The 21427-nt window shown below is 40.2% G+C and overlaps 2 protein-coding genes across 5 annotated transcripts in view; one reads left to right on the plus strand and one right to left on the minus strand.

Annotated features, from left to right (window-relative positions):
• The window catches only part of nlk2 (nemo-like kinase, type 2), an 85593-nt gene extending 76543 nt beyond the window's left edge, over positions 1 to 9050 (plus strand). For 2 of the 4 annotated variants that reach the window (XR_009714637.1, XM_061280403.1), the window contains 3 exons: positions 2862 to 2955; positions 3095 to 3181; positions 6392 to 9050. Coding sequence is in view for 3 of the 4 variants with exons in the window: in XM_061280403.1 (XP_061136387.1) it covers positions 2862 to 2955; positions 3095 to 3168 (168 nt within the window). In the remaining variant the exon portion in view is untranslated. The remainder of the gene's footprint in view (positions 1 to 2861; positions 2956 to 3094; positions 3182 to 6391) is intronic. The other 2 variants (XM_061280402.1, XM_061280401.1) reach the window with 1 other exon arrangement.
• Positions 1482 to 21427, minus strand: part of LOC133155243 (Na(+)/H(+) exchange regulatory cofactor NHE-RF4-like) — a 50950-nt gene continuing 31004 nt past the window's right edge. The window contains 5 exon segments of the mRNA XM_061280405.1: positions 1482 to 12019; positions 14076 to 14162; positions 14262 to 14458; positions 20651 to 20858; positions 20921 to 21057. Coding sequence (XP_061136389.1) covers positions 11990 to 12019; positions 14076 to 14162; positions 14262 to 14458; positions 20651 to 20858; positions 20921 to 21057 — 659 coding nt within the window. The 3' untranslated portion in view covers positions 1482 to 11989.

The following is a 21427-nucleotide window of genomic DNA, read 5'->3' on the forward strand; positions in this document are numbered from 1 at the left end:
TAAAAAACTGCTATCAGTGATTTTTTGCTAGTGCGTCATAGTCTGGAGTAAAATTTGTTGTGGCAATCCTTAGGAGAGATCCGAGGTGTTGGTCCGTTTACCTCGATCTGTGACGGGTTGATGTTGACGTTCATGTGGCTGAACGTCACGTCGCGTACGTCGAGCCAAATTGGCCACTCTCTTTTAAACACTCGGCACTGTGTCCACCTTGCTTTTCCTTGGGCGACTCATTTTAATGGAAGGATTCCAGGGGAAGGTTTGTGGGTGGCTTTAGCGCAAAACTGCATCTGAAAGCTCAGCGCGCAAATTACAAGAATGCTTTCGTCACAGCCCACGCTCTAAATTTGGGACTGATACAAATAGAGCGCGAGTGCGCCATTACATGTACACGCACTTGTGAGTGTGCACCGAGCTTTCTGACACGGCTTCCGGTAGTAAATGCGCAGGCGAGCGCTTCCCCATCTACTGGGGAAACGCAGTCATTGCAGGCAAAATGACCAAAAAAAAAAAGTTTAATAATCGTCCGTTCAGTGTTGGCGGGCCGGATTAAACGGTCCCGTGGGCCGGATGTGGCCCGCGGGCCGTAGTTTGCCCACCCCTGGTCTAGACATTCGGGTCTCGACATTTGGCGCCAGATTAAAGCAAATGCTGAACTCAACTCCCCAGGCCAACGTGAACCCGTCACGAAGAATAAAAATAGCGGTATCACTAAGAAGAAACATAAAAAATAGTGGTAAGAAAGAAAAGAGAAGAAAATAAGAGAAGAGATAACAGAAAATGGAGAAACGCAGTGACAATCTGGATAAAAGTAGGTCGAAGATCAGCCAGGTTAATCGGCGTTTGAGGAGAAGTTACGATGCGAACTTCAAGAGGATGGTGATAAATGAGGCAGAGTTTTCAAACAATTGCAAAGCGACTGTGAAATATGGTGTCACAGAGTGCAATGTACGGAGATGGAGAGCTAAAAAAGATCGCCTAAAAAATGCTCACAATCAGAGAAAAACTTTCCGTGGTCCTCAGAGCGGTCATAGCTGACTTCAAAGCAAGCCTCAGCTGGTGTAAAAGAATGATGCGGCGTAACGGACAAATGCTGCGATGCAGAACAAGTCTAGCCCGGCGCCTGCCCTCTGACTTTTTTGAGAAAGATTCAGAAGCCTCTGGTACGGCAGTGAGGATGATGTACTCTGGGAGGAGCCAGCGAAGCCAGAGGATGGGAATGAGGACAGTGACAGTACAGCGAGGCAGAGGATGTTTGTGAGGAGTAGTGTTCTGATAAGACAGATCTCAGCTCCTCTCAAGTTTAAACCAGTTTGCATTATTTTATTGCAATGTTTTTCCTTATTCAGATTTGATTGTTAGAGTTCACTTTGATGGTTAATGCAGTTATTGCAATTTTGTTGTTTTGTCACAGTAGATTGGTTTAGGTCAGTGCTTCTCAAATAGTGGGGCGCGCCCCCCTTGGGGGGCGCCGTGCTATACCTGGGGGGGCGCGTGTGACCCTGGGGAACAGGCTTTTTTTTTTGCAGTACTAGAATAAAGTGTAATTGCGCATCTTCCCAGCAGGGGGCAGTGGCGCTCTCATTGTTACTTATGTGACGTTTGCGACAGTGCAACATTTTACGACTTACAAGACAAGTTAGGATAGTCACGGTGGGGAGGGGGGGGCGCGAATAGTTTTCTTCTTGCTAAGGGGGGGCGTAACAGAAAATAATTGAGAAGCACTGGTTTAGGTATTTACATTTCAAAAAAGCAGAAGCCATTCGTTTACAAATGTGATTGCACTTTAGTTTACAAATTAAAATATTCAGATATTAAGATGTAATAGACAGTTTTTGCATGGTTTGTATAAAAACTAAAATTGGTGTTAAAGTTAAAGTCCCAATGATCGTCACACACACATCTGGGTGTGGTGAAATTTGTCCTCTGCATTTAACCCATCCCCGTGTGATTTTGATCCATCCCCTGGGGGAGAGGGGAGCAGTGAGCAGCAGCGGTGCCGCGATCGGGAATCATTTGGTGATCTAACCCCCCAATTCCAACCCTTAATGCTGAGTGCCAAGCAGGGAGGCAATGGGTCCCATTTTTATAGTCTTTGGTCTTATATTTGGGCCAGTACAGTAGCTGTCCGCCATGTTCATTAAACACATCACTAGATAATCATGCATGCGTGTCAGCTTTGGATGAGACTGAATAATGCATATAAACACCTCTATAATATTAATCCTGAAAGAAAGAAGCCATATCGTTTCGAGCTAATACTATGAAATCTACGGAGTGAGATTCCACTTTTGATGCGAAAGCTGCAGCGCCGGATGGTCTTTTGATGGCATAAAGGACACTTTGGAGAACTAATAGACCAGAAAGCGTGGGAGACAGCCCCTTGTCTTCACTCGCTACATAAAAGTGAAATATATCAATATGTACAAGTGTATTATTCAATTCTTATGCATTTTTTCTAATTACTACCAATCAAGCCAGATATGTAACATCAAAGAAGCCCTCTTTTTAAAACACAAACACTACATTCTCTAAAAATTAAATAACTTAAGTGTAAATTAATTGTACTATACAGTATTTAGAAAAATGCTCATTTTTATTACCTTTGCATGAGTGCCTGCAGCTTCGAATGTATCTAAAACCGTTAGAGCGATAATAAATGTTGAAATATGAATGAGTTTAAGTGTGAATTTGACTTATCTTTTCTGTAATTACATTATCTTACATTGTTCATTTGTGTTTTATATGGAGTAATACTCCTTGATGCCAGTTAGACTCAAAAGACAAGACTTGTGCCTTCACCATTTTTGACAAAAAACACCAGAGTTTCTTCATTTCTGTGTTTCTGTTTCCCCCTTCCACAGAGATTATCCATCAGTTCATTTTGGAACAGCAAAAGGGGAGTCGAGTACCATTGTGCATCAACCCTCAGTCGGCTGCTTTCAAGAGCTTTATTAGGTGGGACGCTAGAATGATCATTGTTATAGTTCAGCATCAATAGTTCTCATCTAAACCTGCTAGTCAGCCTAGAAACAATTTCAAAGATGGTTTTGGAAAAGTCACTTCATTGTGATATAAGGGATGTCCCCATCATCAGAGGTGGACATTCCGGCACCTGACGTGAGGTCCCTCAACCCGTCACTGACAGAAGGCAATGTTGCTGACGAATGACGAGAAATTAAAGGTAATTGACGGACGAAGCATTAACGGAAGTGGGATTTCTTCAGTCACTGGATTTGTCACCAACTGACCCTCTCAGTCTGTCACTGACTGACTCCAGTTTCACTGATGACTGACGGAAATTGTCTTTTTTGTTTGCGTGTGTGAATACATGCCGGGGTTTCTTCGAGTCGACTGCAGTTATGATGGGCTTACATTAAATTCCACTATTGCCCATTCCTAGGTCCTCGTTTCTCTGTTTACATGCAGAGATTCCATCAAAGAGGGAGGAGTTGACAAAGGAGCGGGGACAAGGAAGAACGTTTGGACATAACTTACCTAATGAACTAATGGGAATGGTCTTGAGTTATTTGCAGCTGTCAATATGCGGAAATTGGCACCTCAAACACCAACATTATACCACTTGACATGAAGAGACATGACAGAGAGCTTTTTAAATCCCCCTTTTTAACTTTTGTTACTAACCGGAAGTAAATAATCAGCCAAGTCATCTGTAATAGTCACCTCCAATGTCGAGGTTCGACTGAGACCTCTGCTGAAGGTTTCACGTCATTGACGTATCACAAAGGCATCGTTTGTGTGTTGGAATTATTACTATCACCACAAATGTCTACTTAATGCTTTGTTTCAAGCCAGTTTAATTGCGACTTTGCAATTACCGTAATTTTCGGACTATAAGTCGCTCCGGAGTACAAGTCGCATCAGCCATAAAATGCCCCAAAAAGTGAAAGAAAACGTATAAGTTGCTCCGGAGTATAAGTCGCATTTTGGGGGGCAATTTATTCGACAAAATCCAACACCAAGAACAGTCATAAACGAGCAACAACAGGCTAAACGATGGGTATGGTAACGTGACATTAACACAAACAAAGAGCTGAGAACGACCCTGACGTAACATTCAGAGTTATTTAAAAAAAACGATTACATAAATAACACGTTTATAAAACCATCGGTGTCATTCCAATTTATTAAATCCATCGATCGTCCTTTGTCAACAATGGCTGCGCGCCGCTGACGGCGCTTGCACTTCGAAATATTCCACAGGCCCATATAACGATATATAAATTAGAAAGCACTCTAAATCATTAAATTCATTGATCAAATTCCTCGTCCTTTGTCAACAACGCCGCGCGTGAGCCCTGACGTCAGCCTCGTCGTTATTCCACAGATCTAGTATATAACTATATTGTAGCCTTAACAAAGTACAAGGAAAGACGTGGGTTTGGTAAACGGCTCTTTATTTAACAAAACAAACTTCCAGGCGTGTGGTGGCGAGGACTTCCAGCCATGGAGGTGGAAGAGAGATCCATAGAATAGGACCGGGCGTGCGTAAAAGCCACGACCGAGCCCCAGCCACCGTCCCCGGCCAGCCACCCGGCCGAACGCCGGCCCTCGACTTCCATCCACGGAAGTGAAAGAGAGCTCCGTGGGGTAGGACCGGTCGTGCGTAAAAGCCATGTCCGAGCCCCATCCCATCCACCGTCCCTGGACAGCCACCCGGCCGAGCGCCGGCCCCCGACTTCAATCCACGGAGGTGAAAGAGAGCTCCATAGAGTAGGACCGGGCGTGGGTAAAAGCCATAATAGTTTTTCAAACCTTCTGTGTCACTCCAAATCCTTAAATCCTTCAAACGCTTCGTCCGCCGTGTCACCTAGAAACAAAGCCGCTAATGATGCCAGTAGTACGTGGGGCTCTTCGTTATCTTCGTCATCCCGTGATCAAGCTTTGTCCTTTATGTAAACAACCGCTGCGCCATGCCGTGTCGCGCTGCTGACGTCACTTGAAATTCAAATTACAGTAATCCCTTGCTACATCACGGTTCTTTCATCGCGGTTTCACTTTTTTTTTTCCTTATCAGAAAACGCCATTTATAGTCGGAAAATTACGGTAATTTGAATTGCAATTTTCTGGCGCTAGTATTACATTGGATTGATTACCATGACACAATTCTACAGTCTTTGTTTGAGTCTAATATTTTATGTATGTATTTATTTTGTAAATTGACCTTTATGGGTATGGTTTTCTGTTAAAGCTTGTCAAATATTTTCTAAACAATTAGTTCTGGTCACATATGCCAGATTCCACAACAGAGTCAGAGAGCAAAAGACGAGCGTAATGTCATGTGATGGACTAATTATTATTATTGGTTTCAAGGTGCACACGATATATATTTTTTCAATATTTGGGTATTTGCAATGCTTTTATTCAAGTTTTGAGTCAAAGAGATGATTGTAAATGTTGAATGTAAATACTGTGGAATATCTTTGTTTTAGTTTTCAGTACGAGGTGGTTCTTTACTAGAATAGATACACCACTTGTGCTGCAACTGCGCGTGCTGTAGTAAGAAAAGGGAGGAGATCTTTCGATCGTAAATTAGTGGTAATGAACTGTGAGTTAGCGATGATGGAAGTTGGTTAAAGTAATTGACCAACTGACAATGACATGTTAGGTTGGCTTGAAATAATGACGGACTGACTTACTGACTCTTGAATTGTGGTGACGAACAGTTATTTAGCGATGACGGAAGCGCGGTAAAATAACTCTGACGATCTGACGATGACACATTTGGTTGGCTTGACATAATGACTGACCAACGATGACTGATGAGTGACCCCACTGCTGGCGCACCCATCTACTGATACTTCATCAATGCATTAAGAATAAAAAAAGAGTGCATCCAAATTGGTTTATTGGGATCATGCATAATCCAAATAATTTGCCATAATCCAAAATGAACTTGACTCATTTCCTCACATGCAGTGCGATATAATTTATGCTATAGCTCAACAATTATTAATGATAACCACCAGCTTGTCCAATGATGAAGTGATGACACACCCAAACGAACTAAAGAACAAGTTCATTTCAACAAGTTGAATGGCCCACTGTCATTATGGCCTCGATTGAACTTTATGCCAGCAGACTTTCAATCTTGGACATACATGTTGGATGTTTTTAACCCAAAAAGTGTTAATAATGTCATTTACAAGAGCGCTGATTTCCACTAAGGCCAACTGTAAAGAAAATGGAATTAAGCCTGCCACATTTGATTTTCTCTGTCAAGTTAAAAGCATCTCTCTTCTTGAAATGTGTGGTATTGAAGCAACTTCCGTGGCCCACAACCAAAGCCAGCATACAGTATGTCTTGAGGGAATATGTATATACTTGTGCATTGCTAATATTAACTTCACCCACTTCTTGCTTGCCATCTCAGTTCCACAGTGGCACAGCCCTCAGAAATGCCTCCTTCTCCACTGGTGTGGGAATAGCTGCTGTTGTGATTGCGGTCATCTTTGCCAACTGTGAAGATGCTAAAATGGAATCATGAAAGCAGCGTCTTCTGTGATCTGGGTACCGTTCCCACCAACTACTGTTTAGAAGGAAATGTAGGAAAAATACTCTGTAGACCAAATCAGAATGTGGTAAATGTCATGTATCATTCACTAGATTTAACACTACACTTCTCCAGAATGAAGTAAATTTGTTTCAATGTATAGATTTTAAAAACTGATATGTAATTTAAAAATGTACTTTTCATAAGATTTGCTTCTGACATGACTTTCCCCCTGTGACAAGGTTTGTACGATTACAACTGTCTTTCCATCTGCACTCAGATACCAAATTGGCATGAAACTAATATTCAGACAATCGATTGTAGCTGCATCATCAGATTTTTAGGAACTTTTAAGTTCCCTGTTTTTATACAACGATGTTCCTGAGTACGTTAGTACATGAAAGTGATACTTGTAACAGGACTTTCTTCGGTCCTGTGCACCTCCACAAATTTTTAACCTGTTGTAACTATTGTTTACCAAAGAGGAGACATACACACACGCCAAAATATTACGATTGTGGGTAAAACGAGTGTGTTGTTGCATATCAGGCCAATTTTAAAGTAAGTATTCTTACACAGAAAAGTGTCCACTCATGAATCACACTACTTGTATTGGTTTGAGAGCAAATTTTGATTAAGGAAATATCAAATTGATATCCCAAAGAGACTACCATGCAGGAATGCAATTATTTTGAAATAGTAAGTTATACACTCAAATTGTATGCGTGTTGTGCATGCAATTTAAGAGATGATATATGCAAACAAATTTTGTCAAGCACCTACAATTATTTATATCATTTTTGATTGGTTTCCCACGATCACACCAAGTCAGACAGCAATGAAAAATATTTCTTCAATGGGCGAGACAATTTCATTTGGAGTTCACGTTTCTTATGAGATTAGCATGCCAGCGTACATTTCGTGAGTTTCAAATGACATGTACAGCTAAGGCCACGCATGCCACGTGAAGAACAAAATTGGCAATGATTAAGAAATAGGTTTGGGAAGCAAAATGGCTCATATATGCAAGTATATATATTTATAAAAATGTTAGACTAACATTTTAAATTTTAAGTTATAGATGAGTAAAAATAGCAACTGTTCTGTGTCAGTTCATCACGTGTGCATCTTCAATTTAAAGCATCGTAATCTTGAACTCACTTAAAAGGAGCACATTACAAGCTCAAAGAGAGCAAGAAGAAAAATCTAGTACCTTGGCCGTCTTGAGTTTTTCCTTGGCTCACTAGCGGTTATATAAAAGAGGTCAAAATCCTTTTGATTTGATCTGTGTTCCACCATTCATTGCTTTATCAGGCCATTTCATTGCCATCGGTCGGTCCATCTTTACAATGTAGAATACGTTTTTGTATCTAACAAGCAACGGCCAGTAAGGGGGGGGGGGGGACTGAAATGTTCGTCAACATTATTCTTCCCTAAAACACACACGCAGAAAAAGCAATGTAGCATGTTTTCTATTAATCTAATGAATTGAGACCCTTTTGAAATTTTACAAAGACAAATCCATCCTGCAGGACTACTTATTGTTACTTTATAACACCTACAACAGGATGTGAGTTCGCTCTACAATTAAAATCAAATTCCTATTTTTAATCCTTCCTTTCCCCAGTCTGTGACATATACTAGTGATAAAATCATTTTCGCTCAGATGATGTTGTGCATATAAAAGGGAGTCCCACAAGAGAACTTTAAGTTTAGAAATAACAGAAGCTGAGAAAAGAGTGGTAGATTACAGCTGGCAAGATCCAGTCTTCCTTTGTAAACTGCCTATTTTAAACCATTTCTTCTATGCTTGTTGCTCTGAGGACCGTGTTGACAAATGGAGACTTGTCACCAAAAAGAAAATGCACTGAGCAAGACAGCAGTCAAACCAGCAATAGCATTCTCTCAAGGTTGTAATTAGTGTATTTGACTAAATTGCCATGTACTTTGACTAGCTCTCTTTATTCATGAATTGTCTTTAAAGAGCATAGACAGGAACTAAGTAGCATATTAATAACATTTTGTTTGAAAATGGTAATGACATGAGGTTTCTGCCCTCCTTGTACACTGTATTCAGAAAAAATAGCTTTGAAGTAAATTATTTAATATATTTTTAGAATTATTTTTTATCCTGTTCTTGTCCTAAGGCATGCGTTCTCCTCACACCTCAAAAGTATGGTTTTGTATATGTGTGTAATAGAGAAGCTAATATACACACTAACTTAAAATGTACCGTAGTACCACTGTATAGAAATTGTATTAGCCTGCACATTTCTAAGGCTGTGAAGTTAATTTTATTTTTAAACCTTGCATACAAATGTATATATATTTTTTCTTTTTACCCTGCAACTAGTAAATCTAGAGGACAAACTATGCTGTCCAGTGGAGTACACAGTAATGTCAGCTGTATGATGTGTCTACAGCAAATTTGTAGATAAATATAGGGAGAAGCCTTGTTTTGTTATTAATGTTCACTCTGTCATTGCAGCAACACTGCGTGAATATGTATATAAAGGATTCACCACCGTGTTGGTCTCTACCTCTTGAGCTCTCTAACTTGGTTTTGTTTCCCTCCAACGTTCATGGAGATGAGTCAAAAACACTTGAATGTCCATCCAAGCTTTTATACGGAAATGATCAAAACTACGGCCCCCACCCCCACTATCGCTAATGATCTACTAAACATTCAACACCAAATTTGACTCATCAAATGTGTGTGTGTGGTGTTGTTGTTGTTTTCTTGCATTTCCCATCAGTAGCCAAGGGTTACCCGACTGTTAGCAAATTTTATAGTCATAATAACAATAGGACATTAACGTTTGGCAAGGAAGAGTTACTTCTTAACCCCCAATGGCGGTGTATTCAAAACTCAAATTCAAGGATGTAAATGGATACCACTCTTCAGTGTGTGTCAATTTTTGTCAAATTCTGCTTTATAATTTTTTCTTCCCATTATTATTATTTTTTGTATTCTTACAGTACAGTTTTTTTATATTAAAAATAGAGCATAACATATTAGGAAAATTAGGGGCTTTGGCGCAGAGTGGCATTATAATTCATATCAATGAGGAAATCCATTTGAGATGAGCTATGGAACAAATTTGACAAAATTTTGAAGTTAAGGCACGATTGATACATTGTCTGAACATAGATAGTCTGAAGATGTATTTAGCACGCACTGACTAAAGTTGAAATATTACAAAGTGGTCATCTTAAAAGAATCACATTCTATTTTGGGTTACTAGAGTTTTAACTTCAAATATATTGAGATATTGCCAATCAAGCAAAACATCTGAGCCTAGCAGTCATCATATCTGGGATTTTTAAGTTTTTGTTGTAATTGATTTGATTCTTTGAATTCTATTACCATATTTTTTTCATCCATGTCAGTGTGGCCTTAACAATCAATTTCTATTGAACATCTTGTTACACTTAGATGGATCTAAATTGATTTCAGTTAAGATTTGAAAGGGCACACACAAGGCATCATAGTTTATGGATTGAAATTGCTTTTTGCAAAAGGATGCAATATAATTTTTCATACAAGCAGGTCTGAATGCATAATAAATGAGGTTCTGGCTGGTGTTTGACTACTTTTCATGCCAAACTAGACTGTAGGTTGCTTGTATATTTACTGGAGTGGTATGGTGACATCCAACTTTTTCTTCAGTAAAGCTTTACTGAAAGACAAAGATACAATTGAATATATACAATTTTGACAAAATAGGAAGCAGTATTACTTACATGAATAATGTAAAGCTATATATGGAAACCTATGAAACTTGTCCAGAAGCCATAACCACACTTTCACGCTATCAGTACTGGTTTTGATAGATCATTGCCTTTCATAAATTTCTATTTTCAGTTTCAAATTTCAAAACATACTGCACGTGTTAATTAGAAACTGAAGTGTAATTTCTCAGGAATGAACACAACTATTTGTGGTCCAAGTTGTCACTCTTCCTGGCCATCGCTTACATGATAATCTTGTTGATAATGCCTTGGGCGTTGTGTTGGAATGAAGTACTTGAATCAAATTATACTCATTACAAATATTTGTTGAGTAATAACTGACATACAAACATCTATGTGAAACTAACCACAATTTTACAACCACTGGATTTGTTTAATTTGCTACTTTGAAAATGTTTGTATGATGTGTAATATTTTAATCAGATGCACTGTATCCTGAATAAATCTACACACACACACAAACACACACACAGAACATACACACATTCATATATCTATTAAATCATTGGTCCCCAACCACCGGCCCGCGGACCGGTACAGGTCCGTGGATCATTTGGTATCGGGCCGTCAAGACGCTCGTCCCGGTCACGTAACATGTTTCCCCAGTCGAGCCCGCAAAGCTAGCAAAAATGAGTAAGAATTTATTTTGAAAAATCTAAAAAAATTGGCGATTCTCTCCAAATTACATCCATAGGTTCAGGTCAAGACGCTCGTCTCGGTTACGTGACATGTCACCTCAGTCGAGCCCGCAAAGCAAGCAAAAATGAGCAAGAAACAGAGATATTTGGAAAGCTTCTTCGTAAAGAGAAAAAAGCCCAATGAGGAGACGGAAGAAGAAGAGGCTACGATTTCTGAGAAAAGAAAAGCTGCATTTAAAACAAAATTTCTGGAGTCCTACTTAAAATATGGATTAATCGCCTCAGGTGACTCTGACACGCCAAGCCCACTCTGCATAATATGTGGCGACAGGCTAGCTAACGAGGCAATGAAGCTTCCAAAACTGCTTCTGCACATGGATACCAAGCATCCTGCATTTAAAGACAAACCTTAACCACTTCGGGTGTCATTGTCTCCGATAACGCCTAGATGGGACCGGCTTGTTTCTCAGAAACAAGCTCAGTGCTCCCACTAATTCAACGTAATGGTGAGTTTTATTTTTATGTCGTTTATACTTGTTTTTATACCAGTCGTATCATTTTATTTCATCGTATTTTTATATTATAGTAAATGTATTATTTATCTAAATATATTATTTCTTTACATAAAGGCCAGTCCGCGAAAATATTTGACACGTAACCGGTCCGTGGCGCAAAAAAGGTTGGGGACCACTGTATTGAATGATTTCCTTCTGAACTGTAAATCAAGGTTAAAATTCAGTATCCACTTGATGATTGTCAGTTTGGAGATGTGAAATCTATCCAAAAGATTCATCTGGAAATTGGTATCAAAATTAAATGTGACATTTAAAAAAAAATCCATAATATTTCTGGCTCTTATTTGTATCTGCTTCATTTTTATCTGAATCTTTCAGTCCAAAAACTTGGAATTAGTTTTATTTCTAGCTGACTGAAACAAACTTAAATTTTAGAGTCTGCCAAAATCTCTATTACATAGATTGACCCAGCACCAGTGCGAAATTTATTTTAAAATGTTTTCATCCAAAATCTCCTTTAACCTTCAGCTCCTGCTTTGGATGAATTGGTTTACTTCATTTCCATGGTGGCGTCACAAGAGGGCATCACCAAACCTTTGTGGCTGCACAAAACAGTGAAAGCACACTTAGTTTTCATATTTCAAAGGCTGAGCATTCATGTTTTAAACAATTGTAGATATTCATTGTAACGTATAATCTAAAATAAAAAAGAAATACGTAAATGATCAATTAAATCAAGTGAAATAAACCAGCAAGAATTCTGACTTCCACAAACCGGTAACATGACCCTGAGGCACACAGACTAGTCCTGTCATTTTAAGAACATGCACATTTAAGTAAAACGGTAAATGGAATGCACTTGTATAGCACTTTATCTACACCACATGGTGCCCAAAACGATTCACAATGCCGCACATTCACCCACACATTCATACACCAATGGGAGGCTGCTGCTGTGTAAGATGCTGCCAGGTCCACATTGGGAGCAAATTGGTTTGGTTCAGTGTCTTATCTTTGTCTTCTTGTCTTATCTTGGACACTTCAATCCCACAACCTTAGAGTTGAGAAGCGATCATTCTACCACTGAGCCATGCCACCCCTGTGCAACATATATAAAACTGTCCACAGAACGGTATCTTACTACTCCATACTTTCTCCCGCTATTGGCAAAACAAATTGCTGTCAAGGACACCAAGATTGATTGTAGATCAACACTTGACTGGATTGGGCTACACGGCCCTCAGTAAGAAACTTGGTGAGCATCCGTGTGATTGCAATTCGAAGAACAAAACAACCAATCACCTTGCTCTTTGCAAGATGTCTTCAAGTGACAGGCGCATTAATGAAAAAGAGAAAGGATCGGCTCAGAAATTGTTGGGACCACAGTTACCAGGTAAACAAGTCAAACATTGTCATAACATAATCTGTGGCACCTGCAACGTGTCTAACAAGTGTCCATGTCTACCTGTTTGCAAATTAACATGAATGATTCAGAGATCTGGGAGAAATTGAACTCTTTGGCATCATAAATACGCTCAGAAAAAAGCTGACTGTGACCCCAAAACATCACCAAATGAATTAAAATTGAACGGTGAAGTTTTATTTTAGTTGGCTGAAGAAACAGAGTGACTACTCCATGAGAGGGTCTGATCGGAGGGGTCATGTACCAAAGAATCTAAAACGACAAACTTTCAGTGACAAAGTTGTTGGTCACCTCCCTGACAAAGGCCCTTTGACCTCGAATGCTCAGTTTGAACTGGCAAACAGCTTGAGGAAGAGTTTTGTAGTTCCAATATGATGGACAATGGCACTGTGGTCATTGTTAAAGTTAAAGTCCCAATGATCGTCACACACACATCTGGGTGTGGTGAAATTTGTCCTCTGCATTTAACCCATCCCCATGTGATTTTGATCCATCCCCTGGGGGAGAGGGTAGCAGTGAGCAGCAGCGGTGCCGCGCTCAGGAATCATTTGGTGATCTAACCCCCCATTTCCAACCCTTAATGCTGAGTGCCAAGCAGGGAGGCAATGGGTCCCATTTTTATAGTCTTTGGTATGACCCGGCCGGGGTTTGAACCCACAACCTTCCAGTCTCAGGGCGGACACTCTACCACTAGGTCACTGAGATGGTTCTTTAAATTAGTACTTTAAAAGAAGTATTAACTTTTCATAGCCCATTTTGTGCATTGAGAGAATTCTCTTCCTGAGGTTCACAGACATTTTCTTTGACTTCATGCTTAATTTGTGCTCTGACATGCTGTCAATGGTTGAACCTTTACAGTGTATATACAGTTGTGTACCACTGCAAACCACTTTGAATGAGCAAATTTAGCACAGATGGGCTCCTAAAATGAAGAAACATCTCAGTTATGCATACAGGGTTTATCTAAGCTTCATTGCAAAGCCTGTGTATATTTGAGACAATCAAAGATTCCAAAAAGCAAAAGTCATTTTGAGGTAATGTGTAGAGTTTTTAAAGATGGATTCATGTTCGAATAAAATGTGGAATTATGTGCAAGTGTGCAAGTCAATAGAGTTTTGCTGAACGATAAAATTTCGCTCAATCATTAGTAAATTCAAGTTTATTTTTCCCCTCTAAGTCCGTGGGTTTGAACTGTTAAGACGTGCAGACGGTTGAAAGTAGAGATGATGCAATACCTGTGCTGTTTGAATTCCGATCTGACCTAGGACACAGTCATCCTGGTTTATGAATTCATCATGAAAAAACAAGGGGGAAATACCAAGCTGGAGAGAAAACAAAACAGCAAAGAGGCCATTTCTAATACATGTATGATTATTATTTACATTTTTTTTTTTTGCAAAGTACATTGTAATGGAACCTACCTCTTTGAAGAGGCATCTCCCTGGTATCGATATAGCGGTAAAGCTGACTCTCGTACCACTTTTCCGAACCCTTTGGACAATATCCTCATGCTCCATGCACTCTACTGGTTCTCCGTTGACCGCCAGCAGTAGATCTCCAGCTATCATTCCTGCCTCTTCTGCTGGACTCCCCTTGTCCACCTCCCTAAGAACATGAACTGAGCCATATAGACAATTCATTTTTTTAGAACATAAAAAAATGGTTTCATTGTGAAAGATTGGAGTAAACATTGTTTTGACTGAACAGCTATTATTTCAGATAGCAATGAAAATCCACAACTGTTGCACAGCTATTTACCAACCCCACCACCAAATGGGCTTCAATAACATGAGACCATGGATAAACAGTGCCTTGCGAAAGTATTCGGCCCCCTTGAACCTTTCAACATTTCGCGACATTTCAGGCTTCAAACATAAAGATATAAAAGTTTAATTTTTTGTCAAGAATCAACAACAAGTGGGACACAATCGAGAAGTGGAACAAAATTTATTGGATAATTTAAACTTTTTTAACAAATAAAAAACTGAAAAGTGGGGCGTGCAATATTATTCGGCCCCCTTGCGCTAATACTTTGTAGCACCACCTTTTGCTGCAATTACAGCTGCAAGTCGCTTGGGGTATGTTTCTATCAGTTTTGCACATCGAGAGACTGGAATTCTTGCCCATTCTTCCTTGCAAAACAGCTCGAGCTCAGTGAGGTTGGATGGAGAGCGTTTGTGAACAGCAGTCTTCAGTTTTCTTCCAGAATGGTCCTGTATTTGGCTCCATCCATCTTCCCATCAATTTTAGCCATCTTCCCTGCTGAAGAAAAGCAGGCCCAAACCATGATGCTGCCACCACCATGTTTGACAGTGGGGATGGTGTATTCAGGGTGATGAGCTGTGTTGCTTTTACGCCAAACATATCGTTTTGCATTGTGGCCAAAAAGTTCGATTTTGGTTTCATCTGACCAGAGCACCTTCGTCCACATGTTTGGTGTGTCTCCCAGGTGGCTTGAGGCAAACTTTAAACGAGACTTTTTATGGATATCTTTGAGAAATGGCTTTCTTCTTGCCACTCTACCATAAAGGCCAGATTTGTGCAGTGCACGACTGATTGTTGTCCTATGGACAGACTCTCCCACCTCAGCTGTAGTTATCTGCAGTTCATCCAGAGTGATCATGGGCCTCTTGGCTGCATCTCTGATCAGTCTTCTCCTTGTTTGAGATGAAAGTTTGGAGGGACGGCCGGGTCTTGGTAAATTTGCAGTGCTCTGATACTCCTTCCATTTCAATATAATTGCTTGCACAGTGCTCCTTGAGATGTTTAAAGCTTGGGAAATCTTTTTTTTTTTTTTATCCAAATCCGGCTTTAAACTTCTCCACAACAGTATCTCGGACCTGCCTGGTGTGTTCCTTTGTCTTCATGGTTCTCTCTGCGCTTTAAACAGAACCCTGAGACTATCAAAGAGCAGGTGCATTTATACAGAGACTTGATTAGACACAGGGGCATTCTATTTATTTAGGACAACATTGGATCATTCAAAGATTTTCACTGAACTTCTGGAGTGAGTTTGCTGCACTGAAAGTAAAGGGGCCGAATAATATTGCACGCCCCACTGGGTCGCGGGGGCAGCAGCTTCAGTAGGGACTCCCAGACTACCCTCTCCCCAGCCACTTCATCTAGCTCATCCCGGGGGATCCCAAGGCGTTCCCAGGCCAGCTGAGAGGCATAGTTTCTCCAGCGCGTCCTGGGTCGTCCCCGGGGTATCCTACCGGTGGGACATGCCCGGAACACCTCCCCAGGGAGGCGTCCAGGAGGCATCCTGATGAGATGCCCGAGCCACCTCATCTGGCTCCTCTTAACGTGGAGGAGTAGCGACTCTACTCCGAGTCCCTCCCGGATGACCGAACTTCTCACCCTAATGTATGATGTATTTAGTAATGATGTAAAATAAAATTTTTCACACATGAATATTTCCTATGATCAAACAAACTTAAATATGAGTCAAAAACAATACAAGTAAACAAACTGATGCTATTTATAAAATGCTATTTTAAATTATGTTTTATTATTAAGGGAGAAAACAAATCAAACCCTCATGGCCCTAAAACTTGTTGGGTGATAACAGCTGAAATCAAGAATTTTCTATTACTGGCAATAAATCTTTCTATATCTTTGGAGATACAGTGAAGCCTCGGTTTTTGACCACAATCCGTTCGTGAAGGCTGTTCGAGAAGTGAATCGTTCGAATTCCGAATCATGTTTTCCCATTACAAATAATGGAAAAACATTTTTATCCATTCCAAGCCAAACAAAATGCTTTTTAAAAGCATTTTTTCATTATTTTACACCATATACTGCATAAATAGGTGAGTAAGTAATGTATAAATAAATAATATAAATAATAAACTGAACTACCGTATTTTCCGCCCTATAAGGCCCACCTAAAAACCTAAATTTTTATCAAAAGTCAACAGTGCGCCTTATATATGGATCAAGTGATGAATTTGTTGATCCATACTGGTTGTACACAGTGCTCTGCCAAAATGTTTTAGTACGTTTTAGTACGACTAGTAAATTACAAGGTCGCATCGCTTCCCAGCATTACGGTAACTGTAGTCAGGGGGCGTCACCGAATAGCTGTTGTACCCGCGAGGCTATTTCATTTCAAAATAGGCTGCTCCGTTAATGTTTCCAGTAAATCTACGGATCGATATGGAAGGAAAACATAGGTAAGTAGTACCAATGCGTTAGATCGAACTTTAGTCAGTTCTGATCATTTTATAGGAGATCGTTTGAGAGACGCGATTGTTTACACTTTGCTGAGGCTCATGGGAGATTGCGAGCTGAGGGTCATGTTTTTTTGCGGATGGCTAATGCTATAACGATAGCTGCTATACGCGCAAGGCTATTTCATGTAAAAATAGGCTGCTCTGTTAATGTTTCGAGTAAATCTACGGATCGATATGGAAGGGAAACATAGGTAAGTAGTACCAATGCGTTAGATCGAACTTTAGTCAGTTCTGATCATTTTATAGGAGCTCGTTTGAGAGACGCGATTGTTTACACTTTGCTGACGCTCATGGGAGATTGCGAGTTGAGGCTCATAGGAAATTGCGGATGGCTAATGCTATAACGATAGCTGCTATACGCGCGAGGCTATTTCATGTCAAAATAGGCCGCTCTGTTCATGTTTCGAGTAAATCTACGGATCGATATGGAAGGGAAACATAGGTAAGTTGTGCCAATGCGTTAGATCGAACTTTAGTCAGTTCTGATCATTTTATAGGAGCTCGTTTGAGAGACGCGATTGTTTACACTTTGCTGACGCTCATGGGAGATTGCGAGCTGAGGCTCATAGGAAATTGCGGATGGCTAATGCTATAACGATAGCTGCTATACGCGCGAGGCTATTTCATGTCAAAATAGGCCGCTCTGTTCATGTTTCGAGTAAATCTACGGATCGATATGGAAGGGAAACATAGGTAAGTAGTACCAATGCGTTAGATCGAACTTTAGTCAGTTCTGATCATTTTATAGGAGCTCGTTTGAGAGACGCGATTGTTTGTTTACACTTTGCTGAGGCTCATGGGAGATTGCCAGCTGAGGGTCATTGTTTTTTGCGGATGGCTAATGCTATAACGATAGCTGCTATATGCGCGAGGCTATTTCATGTCAAAATAGGCTGCTCTGTTCATGTTTCGAGTAATTCTACGGATTGATATGGGAGGGAATCGTAGGTAAGTAGTACCAATGTGTTAGATCGAACTTTGGTCAGTTCTGATCATTTTATAGGAGCTCGTTTGAGAGACGCGATTGTTTGTTTACACTTTGCTGAGGCTCATGGGAGATTGCAAGCTGAGGGTCATTGGTTTTTGCGGATGGCTAATGCTATAACGATAGCTGCTATACGCGCGAGGCTATTTCATGTCAAAATAGGCTGCTCTGTTCATGTTTCGAGTAATTCTACGGATTGATATGGAAGGGAATCATAGGTAAGTAGTACCAACGCGTTAGATCGAACTTTGGTCAGTTCTGATCATTTTATAGGCACTCGTTTGAGAGACGCGATTGTTTACACTTTGCTGAGGCTCATGGGAGATTGCGAGCTGAGGCTCTTAGGAAATTGCGGATGGCTAATGCTATAACGATAGCTGCTATACGCGCGAGGCTATTTCATGTCAAAATAGGCTGCTCTGTTAATGTTTCGAGTAATTCTACGGATCGATATGGAAGGGAAACATAGGTAAGTAGTACCAATGCGTTAGATCGAACTTTAGTCAGTTCTGATCATTTTATAGGAGCTCGTTTGAGAGACGCGATTGTTTACACTTTGCTGAGGCTCATGGGAGATTGCGAGCTGAGGCTCATAGGAAATCGCGGATGGCTAATGCTATAACGATAGCTGCTATACGCGCGAGGCTATTTCATGTCAAAATAGGCCGCGCTGTTAATGTTTCGAGTAAATCTACGGATCGATATGGAAGGGAAACATAGGTAAGTAGTACCAATGCGTTAGATTGAACTTTAGTCAGTTCCAATCGTTTTATAGGAGATTGTTTGAGAAACGCGATTGTTTACAGAGGGCTCGTTGGTTATTGGCTAGTGGGTGCAGACCGCAACCCTAGTCAACCTCAGTTTGTTGCAGTAAAGCTTCTATTTTATGCGCCTTATAGGCCGGTGCGCCTTATATATGGACAAAGTTTTAAAATGGGCCGTTCATTGAAGGTGCGCCTTATACCCCGGTGCGCCTTATAGGGCGGAAAATACGGTAATAGAGTAGGCTAGGCTGGGGAATGTATTGCCGTATCTGTAGCAACTCGCTTGTGTGTTTCACTCTAAGAGTAAAATATATCTTTTTAAATTGTGAGGGGGGAAAAAAAGCACATCAAAACCTTTATTTTTTATTTTTACCAATGAAAGACAACAGCAAAGACGTTTTCTTCATTTCAACAAACAAAAACCAAAAAAAATGCAGAAATTCTAATGAAAGATAACGTACAGTATACGTACTGTATCAAAGTTCGTGTACAGCAAAAACAGCAAAAACATTTTCTTTCTTAAATTTAAAAAAAAAAAAAACCCTGCAGAAATTCTAATGAAAGATAAAGTATACGTACTGTATCAAAGTTTGTGTGGATCGAGCTTATTGTTGATTTTGTCATGCAAAACTCCCGCGCTAACTCTGACGCACACCGGACTCATATTTTGCGATTAATTCTTTTTTAAATTCAACCGTTTTGTGCACTACTTTCCTCTTTTTGCCATGATCAGCTTTACTGCTCCCACTTGCTTCCTTTGGAGTCATGATTAGAGTTGATGCAATCCTCAGAGTAACGAGAATGCAATAACGAACGGAGTCAGTTGGCATGCGTGTCCTCAGGGCTATCTCGCGAGGTTCGACAACCGAAATTTCGTCCGACATCCGAAGCAAAAAGTTCTTGAATTTTTGTTCGAATACCGATTTGTTCGAGAACTGGGACGTTCGCAAACCGAGGCTCCACTGTATCTAAATATATTTGAAAGAAATTCACTTGATGTTTTTGTTTTTGTTTTGTTTTTTTCTGTCATTATGCAGATACCAAATGCGCTTTAGCGTGAGGTTCGCAAACTGAGGGGCAAACAGGATTTTCTGGTAATTCATGGTTTCATCAATCACTGCAAGTCATCCAAAGCCTGTCGAAGTAAAGCAGCCCCAGACTATCACACTACTACTCCACACAATGTTTGACTGTTGATATGGTTCTCCCAAAAGTGTTGTGAATTTGCTAAAAGAAATAAAATAAAAAGCGAAGCGAGGAAGGCCAGTGGGTCATTAGACATTGTCCTGGGGTGATTTGTGACCTCAATGAGCCGTCGTTCTGCTCTTGGGTTCATTTTTGTAGGCTGGCAACTCCTCACAAAGTTCCCTACCGTTCTATGTTTTCTCAGTAAATGAATAATGGCCCTCACCTTGATTTGTTGGTGTCCTAAAGCTTGGCAATGACTGTAACCGTTTCCAGACTAACTGATGCCAGGTACTATTTCATCTGTTCTTTTGAGGTTTTTTTGCATCTTGTCAATTAGTTGAAGCTTTTTGCAATCTTATGACAGATGCAAGTTTTTCAAACAGGTTGTATTTAAGGGAGTTCCTGATGGAATAGGTAATCAGACGTGGGTGTGGTCATAGAAAATTAATTGATAAATAGGATTAACCACAGTAAATTCACGATTTAATAAGTTGGGCTAATACATTTTCACACAGGGTCAGGTAGGTTGGATAGGAGTAACGATCAAATTGTTCTTTGTCCAAGGACATACCGAGATGAGGCTATTTTTATTCAATTTTCTCAAATGACTCCTGTTATTCCCGTCATGAATGTCTTACCTGTTCGTTGTATATCGAGAAGCTTCTCTTGCCTCAGCAGGAAACCATATCCATCAGGTCCTTTAACCAGATGCATTGTCTTTGCTGAGTATGGAAGATTATAGTCGACTGCCAGCACAGGCAAGATGGGCATTTTCCTCCTGATGTAGCAAGACTCGCTTTCACCATCAATAACCAACACAGTCACAGAGTCTGCACTCTTCTTCAACTGAGAAACAAAACACACTGAAGGACTTATAATACAGTAAACAAGAGAAAAGAATTTCTTACCGATTTGTTGATGAAGTTGTGTGTGAGATTGGATGTCCTGACACCATTTATCCAGACCAATCTGTCCCCACTTCTGACTCCAGCTTTCTCTGCTGGACCACCAGTTCCGATGCTCAGTACGCAGTGTCGTTTTAGAACTGCAGACACATTAAACTTGAGTGTAATTTAACTGCAGGTCTCTTGATTAAAGCCGATTACACCGAGCTGTCTATTTTAATGCTGTAGTTTTGATAAATACTGCATATGTTTCATGTTTATGTAACCAATGAGCTATATTTGATCTGTGTTTTTTAAATATCAGATTCAAATCAGATTTTCTATCCACATTTGGAAGAGGCCTAATTTTGACTTGAAGACATCCAATTGTATTTGGGATTTACCTCTTATGCCAGTAGCCAAGTTGTTCTGTACAGCAGTGGTCCCCAACCTTTTTTGCGCCACGGACCGGTTACATGTCAGAAATATTTTCGCTGACCGGCATTTATATAAATAAATAATACATTTATA

Source organism: Syngnathus typhle, linkage group LG6 (genome assembly GCF_033458585.1).
Source record: "Syngnathus typhle isolate RoL2023-S1 ecotype Sweden linkage group LG6, RoL_Styp_1.0, whole genome shotgun sequence".
Lineage (NCBI taxonomy): Eukaryota > Metazoa > Chordata > Actinopteri > Syngnathiformes > Syngnathidae > Syngnathus > Syngnathus typhle.